Raw genomic sequence first — 12,288 nt, 5'->3', positions numbered from 1 at the left:
AGATTTTCTTCCTGCTGTGTTCTTTCAACAGTTGTGTAGTTTAAAAAAGAAATAGCCTTTAAGTGTATTTTGGCTTTTATTTGTTACGATCCTAACAAGTACAATTCTACTTGTTAGGATTTTATTTAATGCAGCACTTCAGTAAATTTGTGTGAAACAATTTTTTTTTCCAATCTTAAGAAAAGGTGAATTTAAGCTGTTGTAAAAGAAGTTTAAGAAAACCCAGATTGTCTCTTTATAATATTAAAGAATTGATTTCAAAGTGAATGCATCACTGCTAATTGTGAGCCTGTGTTTTCAGTGGATTTGTCTTTAATGTCCTCTGTTTAATTTCAGTGAGCTGAATGAGACCACTGTTCTCATGAACCTGAAGAAGCGTTTTGACCATGAACTTACATATGTACGTTCAGCATCTAACGTGACAATAAACTAATCTATCCAAATATTACAAACATTAAGCGAATTCCCTTGTTCACTCTCTGTTCCTTTTCCTTCAGACCTACATAGGGAACATTCTTGTGTCTGTGAATCCATACAAGTTGCTCAACATATACGGCACAGACATGGTGCACCAGTATGAAGGCCACGGTCTGAGTGACAATCCCCCGTAAGACCTTAGTGTTGTGATTCTACTTTGTAAAATGATGTTTCAATGTAATTGCAAGTGTTTTGTGGCATTTCTTTAAAAGCTTTGTAAACAGGTTTTCTATATTTGAGGCTGATCAACTGAAAATCATTCTGCTGGGAAAATAAGCACCGTTCTCAATTCTTTTGAGGTCTCTACCTGCTTTTCTTCCATTGTTGCTTACCCATGTGCCATTCAGCTTCGACCAGCTTCCTGTTGTTCCTGCTCAAGAAAAACATCATCACATGATGCTGATACCTCCATGTTTCACTGTGGGGATTGTGTGATTCAGGATGAGTTTTCTCTCTGTTTCTGTCACACACTGTGTTTTGCATATTTGTCAATAGGTTTAGGTTTGGTCTTGTCTGCTGATGGCCTTCTTCCACATGTTTGCTATGTTCCTTGCATTGCTTATAGCAAGAACTAAACAGGACTTCTTATTGTTTTCTTCCTGCTATTATTGGATAAAAGCCAAATGTAGGAGAGAATCATTCAGTCCTTATTTATTCAGATACTCCCTCTTGAGCTATGGATCTCTGCATCTCCTCTAATGTTACCATTGACCTCCTGTCTGTTCCTTTTGGTAAAGTTCTGTTTGTCGTGCTTTTCAAATTAGTTTATGTTCTTGATAAGTCAGTAGTCGTGGTATCATCTTTCTAATTTTAGAAAATGGAAAGTGAAATACTTAAGGCTTGGAAAATTGCTTCAAACATTTTGTAACATAATAAAATACAAGTTTTGAGCTAAAAGTTGCAGGTGTAAAAGCACTTTTGACAGAATACTTTCAGATTTTTGAACTGTAACAGTTGCAGTTGTGCTCTTGTTCTGAGTACGTCTATGTGGTAAGCCGTACTTAGAGATGCACTATCATGGTAATCAGGGTGTAAATGACTGCACTCTCAAATGTAAGTGATAAGCTTCTGTTACATTGTAGCTGCTTGGTTCCCAAGGCAGTGTTTGGTCATGTTTTTCACTACCACATATGCATTAAACAGACACACTCAGCACACAGGAGTGACAGGTGTAAAAATAATTCATAAAAAATGTCTCTTTGTGTTGCAGTCATCTTTTTGCCATTGCTAATCTCTCATATACAAGCATGATGGATGCCAAAAAGGACCAATGTATTGTGATCAGGTATGAAATGTTGTTACAGTTGCTGCTACTAATACATTTTTATTAAATACTGATTTCAGTAAGCAGCCCTAATAAATGATATTTTTATAAATCAGAATTGTTAACTGAAGATACTAACTTTTTAAGGCCATTTTTGGGATCTACACAAATGAGAATATCATAAAAAATGTATATTTTATAATATAAAATTTATATTATATAGACATAGCTTTTTTATGCACTCATCCACCCCTTTTCAGTGCAGTACCTCGCCATTTTGAGAAGAAAACTCTTCTCACCAATTGAAACTCCTCTGCAATATGTCTGTTCGCTCATCGTTTCTCTTTTTCCAGTGGAGAAAGTGGGTCAGGAAAGACTGAGGCCACTAAGCTGATTTTGCGTTACCTGACAGCCATAAATTACAAACACAACGTCACTCAACAGGTATTCACTGATTACTGCTCTGTAGTTTAATTCCAATTCAGCTTGATACGTTTACATTTTAATGATCACCTTCCTCCCCCCCATATGCATCATGTTCGTTCAGATTGAGGTATGATTTTAATTTATATATGATAACTAACATTTTCATTTTACAAACCCAGTGATGTTTTACTGTCAATGTTTCATCAGATCCTTGAGGCTACACCCCTGCTGGAGTCTTTTGGAAATGCCAAAACGGTTCGCAATGACAACTCCTCACGCTTTGGAAAATACACACAAATCTACATGAAGGAGTGAGTCACTATATTTTCTGCTCTTGCTTTTCTTGAACAAGTCAAACGATAATTTCAGTTTTTGGGACTTATAAGAATCTTTCAGTTGCCAGTCTCTGCCAGGCACTGGGGCACCAACTCCTTTTTGTATGTGGAAGTAGGACGTACTGTAATCAGTTGTATCAAAAGCTGTTGAGATCTGACAGAAAACTTAAACTAAATTTAAATAAAAAAGTAATACTGGGGAGAATGTCGTTGGTAAGTCCAAAGAGCACCATCTCTGTGTTTTTAGCTAAAACCTCAATGAATTTACTCAAATATGTAATTTTTTCTGTTTAACTCAATTGTTAATTAGATACAATTTGAAATGTTTTAGATAAAATGGGGACATGTAGTCATAGATTCAGTTCACTAGCAAATAGACTTCTGGGTTTTATTTATAATGAATGGTGTGACTAAAGATATTATTATAAATGTCTAAATATAACACCAGTTCTATTTACACCACTTCAAAAAGCCTGTTTCCATCATTTCCGTAGTGTATTATAATCAGCTTAATGCCATCAGGCTAAATTTATGTTAGTTTAACTCCTTAAATCTGTTGAAATAAATACACATGGTGTTCCTGATAAATATGTAAACATGTCCCAGAAGCAGCTACACGATGATCAGATATGTTCTTAGAGCAGTGATGTAGTGGGTCCAACCACATTACACATGTATGACCTCTTACCTAACACAGCAATGGATGTTTCTGTGCCATTCACCAGGGGTGTAATCAGTGGTGCCATAACGTCTCAGTATCTGCTGGAGAAGTCCCGCATTGTCTTTCAGGTAAAAAACACAAGAGCACACACCTGTACACACACTCTGCATGTCAGGAGGAGTCTTCTTACACATGAGTTATACTAAGAAAGTGGACAGGATGTAACAGAGGTCCAGTCTCTAATATTACTAGCCCACAACGTTTGAACGCATCTGTTCTCCAACCCAGCTGAATCACTTGGCTGGCCGTTTTCTTCATATGTAATTCTGTTTGATTCTTATCTCCCTTCAGTGCTCTTTTTGGTATTTGTCATATTGAGTTTGATTTCTCTGTATGCATTTCATCCTGGCCAATCAATGTATAGGGGGAACGATTGGAGGAGATTTTCTTTTCTCCATTTTGGAATTGCACCCTGCAGTGGATGTAGTTTAGCAATGACAGTGAATGAAGACGTTCAGTCCATGTTGGCCACGCTTCTAAATCATAAATTATTAAAGCTGGAGCAAGAGGAATGTTTGAAACATTTTATTGCTGGCAAAGATGTAATGGCCCTTTTTCTCATTGGGTTATTTACAGCACACACAATTTTCAGTAAGCTTCATTGCATCAAACTAACGCACTGCATTAGCGACAAGGTACAATTTTAAACTTCCACAGAATATGTGCCTCCAGCTAGTGATGGCTTCTCAACTGCCTAAGGTCCAGATAATCTGTACGAAGAAAACGTAGAACATAGCACCCTTCATGAATAATCTAGTGTGCTGGAGAAGTGACGCATCTACAGGTTGCATGACATATGCAAAGTCTGCTGTTGAGACAGCAAGCCTTTAGTTAGTGCTGTTGGTTATCATCCTTCCAATGATCAAATGATTGATTTCAGCTCATTTGTGTTTTTTAAATGCACAGGCCAAATCAGAGAGGAACTACCATATCTTCTATGAGATGCTTGCAGGTCTTTCCCCTCATGAGAAGCGCTCATTGTATCTGCAGGAGGCTGAGACGTACTACTACCTGAATCAGGTTCATTCACACTGCACAGCACCAGGGAAGACTTGGGTGTGTCTCAATACATTAGAACACCATTGATTAAAGGTTTAATTCATTTTAGTAATTCAGTTAGAGTGAAATTTGTAAAGTTTTACACTAAACAATATTTTTAGAAATATTTTTTTTTAACTTACACCTCAAGAAAAAAAAAAAAAAAAAACTAATATTATGACAGATTATTTAAAAATGAGAGTATTTTCACAGCCTTCTAAAAGCATGTTGATGTACTTTACAGTACATTCTCTGAATAAATGGTCTGGGCTCCTTTTTTGAGATTCTGCATCATTGCAGTTTGGCATGGAGGCGATCAGCCAGTGGCCCAGCTGAAGCCCAGGTTGCTTTCATAGTGACACTCGTTTTATCTGTGTGGCGTATGATTTCTTTTGTTCTATTTTTGTCTTTGACAGCATCTTCTTTCTTAAGTGACCTTAAGTGGTTTTACTTAAGGTCAGTTTTTTGGCCAATCAGTGACGGGGTGCCATAGTCTAGATATTGATAAACTGGCAGTGAAAAAGTCACAGATTTTCAGGAGGAGGGAGCATGGATTTCTATCTTCCAGATAACTTCCCCTTCCATGGTATGCCTCTTTGAGAGCATAAATGGGACGATAGATGGCAAATGCTGTTTAGAGATAGAAAGGGACTCTGTGTGCTAGGTGGCTCAGTTTTTAGAGCGTGGGCTCCACATGCAGAGGTTATAATTCTTGATGCAGTTGACCAGAGTTTGAGCCCTGGTCTCAGGTTACTTGCTGCAAGTTTTGTTGTATCCACTCCATGGAAGAACATCTCTAGTTATTGCTAGTAATCAAGACACAGTTTGTTTACGTTTTTTACCTTATGCTTTTTCAAGATGCCTTCATCTAATGTTGACTCTTGTCTGTTTTCTCTAATTAAAGTATGATACAAAAAATGTAGGTGGTAAAGACCACATAACTTTTCATTGTGCACTGAAAATCTCAGAAGTGAAAGTGGGTGCATTTAGTTTGATAATGGAAAATGTCTTACATTCTGTTGGTAATGAGCATTAATGTGTTGTGACACACTGAAGTGGGTCTTTTCATGTTCAGTGTTGCAGAACTAAACTTCAGAATTGATCAAAAATAAGCAGAGAGCTGTTGAGTTGTTCTAAAATCAGAATGAAATTAGATGAGGTTAAGTACATTGTCAGTGATGCCGCCATCAGTGACGACAACTGTGTGTGTTCATGTGTGTGTAGGGAGGAAACTGTACCATTGAGGGTAAGGACGATGGGCAGGATTTCAGGCGTTTGCTGAGTGCCATGGACATCCTGTGCTTCACCCCAGAAGAGCAAAATGGTATCTACAGACTTCTGTCCTCGGTGCTTCATCTGGGGAATGTCTACTTCCAGTCACATCAGGTCTCACTCAGTAAACTGACATACACACACCTTGCAAAAGGATGTATACCTCTTGAAGTTTTCAACAATTTGTCTATATTATAACCACAAATTTCAATGCATTTATTGGAATTGTATCTGTCAGCTCAACACAAAGTACATAAAATAGTACATAGCTGTAAAGTGATTGGAAAATTGAGTTATCAAGCAGAAGAGTAAGATGGGGAGGCCTCTGTCAGACTGGAACTTGGCTGAGTTCCAAGTGGAGAGTTCTCTCATGCACTAAGGCACTCTGAATCACCATGAGCTCAACAAGTCAATTTTACACAAGACCCCCCCAAGTAGTCACAGTGCAGCAAATTACACATTATATTTGTCAAGTAGTCACCCATTCTTCAGCAGCAAGCATCTCCTGAGTGACCATACATACGTAAAAGCAATGAAAAACCTTTTAAAGGTGTGACTGGCAAATTATTATCTGGTTCTTTCGCACTGCTCAGTTTTCTAATGCTGACGTGTGAAACTGCCACCGAGGCCCATTTTAAAAAATGTCACTGCACTCTTTCTGGCATTTCTGTTTTATTAAATAAATGCATTCATGTTTGTGATGTCACAGTCTAATGTGGCATTATGTGAAAAAGTTTCAGGAGTGTGGATATCTTTGCAAGGTAATGCAATATATAAGTCCATTCTGCTGTTTCAAAGACAGCAGATGGTGACAGCATGGCTGCATACATGTGCCTCCGTCCAGGTTGAGGCCCAGGAGGCTGCGGCGGTGGTGAGTGCACAGGAGATCAGAGTGGTAGCCGAGCTGCTGCAGGTTTCACCAGAGAGTCTGCAGAAAGCTGTCACTTATAAAATGACTGTAAGCACACGGTCGACCTCACACTCGACCTTAATAGAATGTTTCCAGACTGTTATCATACTGGCATGAGGGTGGCGCTAGTTATCCAATTTGTGTCTTTGAACTTTCTTCCCCTTTGTCCCTCAGGATACAGGGAGGGAAAAGATCTACACTCCATTGACAGTGGATAGCGCTTTTGACGCCAGGTGAGTGCCTAAAGTAAATTTTTAGTAAAAGATTTGAGGTTATAACATTTTGTTTTTGGAAGAACTTGCAACTGAACCATGCTTGACAGTCTTGAAGCTTTTTTTGAATGTTCTCATCTTAACCCTCTATAAAAAAAAAACTACAGCACCAGACTTCATACAGAGGGGGAGTGGAGAGTCTTTGATATTCTCTTCCAATCTTTGGTTGAGGCATGTGAGGACAAAGGATCTCAGGGCCGTGGGGAGATTTTTCAGATGTCTTCTGTTACCATAGGAACCCAGTTTTCTGTTTCCATAGAAACCTTATTGTGTTATTATTTATTTATTTTTTTTCACAGAGATGCTGTTGCCAAGATTCTGTACTCGCTGCTCTTTAGTTGGCTGACAGAGCGTATCAATGGACGGGTCTACCCTCGTACTGAAGCCCCCTCCATTTCTGTTCTGGACATCTACGGATTTGAGGTCACACTATGAAACAATCTCTTCTGCAGATTTTCCTGTGGTGATGAATTAAAGCTTGCCTCTGTTAACGTACACATACACCTCCGATTGTCTTCTCTTTCACTCTTCAGGAGCTGCAGGTGAACAGTTTTGAGCAGCTTTGCATCAACTACGCAAATGAAACTTTGCAATTCTACTTCAACAGAGTCATCTTCCAGGAGGAGCAGGTCAGAAAAATCACAAGTGAAGACTTCTAGATCAAGACGTTATACACAGAACTGGAAAAAAAAATATTTGCCTATTCAAAGCCAGACTTTGAATAGGCAAAGTCTACCAGACTTTAGTAAATCTGGCAGTTTAAGGAAAGTCAAAGCAGCAGTTTAGCTTTGCTTAATTTGCTGCTTTATTGTAAGTAGCAGTTTTTTCAGACTTTCTGAAGGTCAACAGATATTTTTCTTTGGACTCTGGTTGGTTTTTCATTCATTTTCATCTTTATACCTGATTATATCCACAGGGACGGGTTTTGCTTGTAAATCCTTTCAACTTTGCCAATTAAATTTTACCACATCAAGCTCATTGGGTTGGAGAGGGAAGTCTCCAACCCAACCCAAATTAACAATAGAGAACAGTTGGTGGATGGAAAGTCATATTTTAAAACATATTTTAAGTCATATTTTAAAGCAAAGTGATTCTGAAAGAGATATTATTTGTCATGTGTTTTAGATTATTTTCTAATTATTAAATACAGATTCCAGATGTTCATATGATGTAGATAGTTTTGTTTGGCTTAACATTTCTTCTTTCAACTTCTAAAAGCCCACTTTCTCTGATAATTTAAGCAGAAACGGTATTGGTGAAAGGTTTTGTTTTATGATGTAAATGCATTGATATGAGCCTTCCTTGACTGGACATAGTTTGTTAAACATGATTATGCAATTATCTCTGCCTGCTGGTGGAGGGTCATTCAGGCAGAACAGAGCTTTATACCTGTGTTCACATAGAATGCAGGTATGATGAGGCAATGTGAACTATGAAGTAAACTTGAATCAAAAAATTCAACGCTGCAGACAGAGCCTCTGAGCTCTGCAAATCTGAGCTTAGCTGTGAATCTCAGAGCAGTTGTTGGAGACAAATTGGTGTTTTGTGAATTCAAAGACAGAACACTGTGTCACTTTGTCACTAGAGACATAGATCAAGCTGTCTGTTCAGGATGATTATTCTGCTGCTGCTTCTTCTTCTTTAGATTTTAACAGCAGCTTGCATCCATTACTGTTGCACTACTGCCATCTATTGAATCCTATTATTTATATCTCAAATTCTCATAGTGATCCCAGTACTTTTTAAAAAATGAAAAATCTTCTTTTTCCCCTCAATACTATTTAACTTACCAACCACATTCTCAAATTTCAATTCCCTATTAAAATCTAATTCCGTTATTAATAATTTTCTTTGATTTTCATATAATCTACAACTAATAAAAACATGTTCCATCGTTTTTACAGAATCACACCAACTACATAATCCAGTAAATTGTTTCCCCATCTTATGAAGAGTTCCATTTAAAAAACTGTGACCGGTTCTTATTCTAGTTATAATTAACTCCTCCCTCCTGTTTATTCCTCTAATCCTTACTACATCAACTGTATTTTGAATCCTATATAAATAAATGCCTTCCATTAATTTCATTATCCCACCTAATTTTCCATATCTTCTTGCTTTCTCTCCAAACTATACAAAAGTATAGCTTGGAGAGAAAGCAAGACCGCAACCTTATCCAGAGACAAGTTTCTGTTTTGGATAATTTTACTGGCATATCAATCTCTTCTTTTTTAATAGCCTCTTTAGACTACCTATCTGCTCTTTCGTTAGCAAAAACACCTACATGAGTAGGAGTCCAAAATAATATTACATTTTTATTTTGCTCACATATTCTGTGATGAATAGCCACAATCTCATTTAATATATTTTGATGATTATTTGTACATCCTTTTTCAATACTCAGCAATGCAGATAGTGAATCACTATAAGCTATTACTTTATTTATATTAGTATCCTCCAACCATTCTAAAGCTAATAACATAGCACATAATTCTACTGCATATATACTCAGATAATTAGATGTTATTTTTGAAATATTAATCTTTAATTTAGTAATCACTACTGCTATACTAGTTGCTTCATTTGTGACAGCAAGGTGTTTGTATGTTTATTTGACGTATGTCAGTTTCACGGTTCAACTGTATATGGTAACTTTTTAGTCACACTGGCCACTCAATGAGCTTTGCACGACAGTCACATTTATCCTTTTGCATCCATAAAAGTATGTACATTTATACACTTGCAGAGAGACTGATCTGTAATTTGGGCGTAACACTCATGTGACCAGAGGAAGCTGAAATCTAATCTTAAGCCATCCAATCATAAGATAACTGCTCTGCCTCTGAGCAACATGTATATAAGCCATGAGGAAATAAATGAATGAGACTACAATGGAAAGCCACCAATGAGCTACTGTTGGAAATTGGAGGTTGGACTTGAGTTCAAACCATATTTTCCAGCCAAAACAAAAGTATTTGTAACAACATCCCAGAGATATTTTTCAGATCATAATATGAAGATTAATGTAGTGATTTCTGTTGTAAGAAAGAAGTTAGCAGAAGCTTCTGCCTTCTGAGAGCATTAGCATTAACTACCACGACACCACTGTAAAAATAACCAGCATTTTTCACCCGTGGAAGTCAACCCTCTCATTTCTCCAGATAACCACAGGAGTTATCTAGAGAAATGCATAAATTAGACTAAATTAGAAATAGTTACAATTCTAATCAGAATCCAGATGCCATTTAATTCATTTGGACACAAAACCCTCAAATCCTATTGAGATGAATTATTGTGGTGAAACCATCCTCCTGAATAGGTGGGGTGGGGTATTTTTGATTAAATGCAATTGATGGATATTATATGGACCATAAAGATAAAACCTGGTAAAATAAAACAATAATAATTTTCTTACCTGATAAACTTTATGTAATTTTTTGCATAACTTCATGCACTTTGTTGTGTGCTAAATTGTGTTCTGCAGGAAGAATACATGCGGGAACAGATCCAGTGGCAGCCGCAGCCCTTCAGCAACAACCAGGCATGTCTTGACCTCATTGCTGCAAAGCCTCATGGGATCCTGCGCATATTGGACGACCAGTGCGGCTTCCCCCAGGTACCAAACCTGTTTAATATTTTGACATTTAAAATATGGGATGAGAGTACACTGAATTAACAATGAAGAGTAAAAAGTTAGCTCTTCATAAATTAAGGGCCTGTCCACCCTTGTGTTGTCTTGAGTGTTAAAAGAGACCCACTACCATGTTTAGCTGTATAAAAAATACTTTAAACTATCTTTTTCCAATTTACAATTTTATGAAAATTTGTATCCTAAATTGACCCCATCATTAGAAAAAATGATCATTTGTTTTTGTTTATGTTTCTATGTGGACTGCACACCACTAAGGTACAAAGATTGTCTTCCACAGAATCTGTGCCTCCAGCAAGTGATGAATAGTGAATATATAAGAATGAACTGCTGACAAAAAAGTTACAAATTGTTGACCCTTTCCCCTTTAGCATAGTTAAATCAGAAATAATTACCTCACATATATTTAAATTACAAACCTTTACTGTGTGTAAAAGAACACTGCTATAACAATTTGTGGTAAAAAGAAAAGTGTACTATTCATCTTTTTGTATTGTATAACAAAAAATACATGATAAAAAAACGAATTAAATTGAGTTGAATTGATAAATAACTGAATGTTTCATTATGCAAAATAGCTTTTGGATTTCAATTCAAGTCAGCTGTTTTTTGTTTTGGGGCTTTTGCTACGGGAAATTATTTTAGACCTGTAGGACGAAGGGAGTAAACAGAATGTTAGGATCTTTTAAGGTTTGATATACTTTTGGTGAATTGAAAGCAACCTTATCCAGAGACAAGTTTCTGTAGAGAGCTGATGTGCTTTGAATGAAGCAAGATGTCATAACACTAAACTATTAAGAGTAATAACTCATTGAAATAGTTCATGCTTAATTTTTAGAAGATATTAAGTTTTAAAAGTTTTCTCTGTTGAATATTCCATGATTCAAAGGATCATCATCATCACTTCAACATGATAAAATGATTGAGCTTATGTTGAGATAAACGTATTACTGAGTCTCTGGAGTTCAGAGTGAATTAAGAGCAGCAATACAGACTGCATCAATTTTCCAAATATGTACTATGTCTGCTATAGACATGGTTTCCATGGCACATCAACCATTAACCATCTACAATCATTACTAGGCAACAGACCATACCTTCCTTCAGAAGTGCCACTATCACCATGGTAATGATCCACTGTATGCCAGGCCCAAGATGCCGTTGCCAGAGTTTACCCTGAAACACTATGCAGGAAAAGTCACCTACCAGGTACATTTCTGTCTGTTTTACTTTGTTCATGGTTTTACTTTTCTGTCTGAGCTCCAACAATGTGCTTTACAGGTTCATAAATTCCTGGACAAAAACTTTGACTTGGTCCGGCAGGATGTTTTAGACCTCTTCATACAAAGCAGGAACAGAGTAAGATCATGCCAGTTCTATCTTCACCTCATGACTAAGCCAGATTTTGTTATTTTCAAGCAGTGCATCTCTTCTCCAAAATCTTTCAGAAATAAAATCCCATTTGGCTTTCAACCAGAAGTTCAATCGGTTAACATTTTGGGTGACATTTTGGAAGAAACACTTGGAAATAATCACAAAATGTTTTTGTTAGAAGAATTGAGTGAAAACATTGTTTTAACCCTTTAAGTCTTTTTCATTTTTGTTACATTAAAACCGCAAACTTCAAAGTATTTTGTCAAATTTGATGCAATGGACCAGCACAGAGTTTTAAGTATGTGTACGCTGCACATATTTATAAAATGCAAAGACAATAATTGGGCTTTTTAAAATCTTTCATATTAAAAAAAACCTGAGAAGTCTAGCATTCATTTCTATTTAACTTTCCTTCCACTGCTGCTCAAAAAAACACTGTCCACCAATGACCTCTTGTCATCAGCTGAGGAACAAAGGCATGATTCTTTGTTCCTCAGCAACAAAGGATCATGTTGCTTTAATCCATTTAATCCAACCAGTCAATGAAGGC

General features: G+C 36.9%; 1 protein-coding gene across 1 annotated transcript in view; it reads left to right on the top strand.

The window, feature by feature from the left end:
* The window catches only part of myo15ab (myosin XVAb), a 66,660-nt gene that overhangs the window by 15,410 nt on the left and 38,962 nt on the right, over nucleotides 1-12,288 (top strand). Inside the window, exons 11-26 of the mRNA XM_055056521.1 lie at nucleotides 337-400; nucleotides 498-607; nucleotides 1,688-1,762; nucleotides 2,095-2,185; nucleotides 2,289-2,294; nucleotides 2,375-2,478; nucleotides 3,228-3,291; nucleotides 4,130-4,243; nucleotides 5,486-5,647; nucleotides 6,378-6,491; nucleotides 6,618-6,676; nucleotides 7,015-7,138; nucleotides 7,249-7,344; nucleotides 10,200-10,331; nucleotides 11,448-11,573; nucleotides 11,646-11,723. Coding sequence (XP_054912496.1) covers nucleotides 337-400; nucleotides 498-607; nucleotides 1,688-1,762; nucleotides 2,095-2,185; nucleotides 2,289-2,294; nucleotides 2,375-2,478; nucleotides 3,228-3,291; nucleotides 4,130-4,243; nucleotides 5,486-5,647; nucleotides 6,378-6,491; nucleotides 6,618-6,676; nucleotides 7,015-7,138; nucleotides 7,249-7,344; nucleotides 10,200-10,331; nucleotides 11,448-11,573; nucleotides 11,646-11,723 — 1,519 coding nt within the window. The remainder of the gene's footprint in view (nucleotides 1-336; nucleotides 401-497; nucleotides 608-1,687; nucleotides 1,763-2,094; nucleotides 2,186-2,288; nucleotides 2,295-2,374; nucleotides 2,479-3,227; nucleotides 3,292-4,129; nucleotides 4,244-5,485; nucleotides 5,648-6,377; nucleotides 6,492-6,617; nucleotides 6,677-7,014; nucleotides 7,139-7,248; nucleotides 7,345-10,199; nucleotides 10,332-11,447; nucleotides 11,574-11,645; nucleotides 11,724-12,288) is intronic.

Source organism: Poeciliopsis prolifica, unplaced genomic scaffold, assembly GCF_027474105.1.
Source record: "Poeciliopsis prolifica strain line A6 unplaced genomic scaffold, Auburn_PproV2 SCAFFOLD045, whole genome shotgun sequence".
Classification (NCBI taxonomy): Eukaryota; Metazoa; Chordata; class Actinopteri; order Cyprinodontiformes; family Poeciliidae; genus Poeciliopsis; species Poeciliopsis prolifica.
This window is presented reverse-complemented; position numbering and strand designations above follow the sequence as displayed.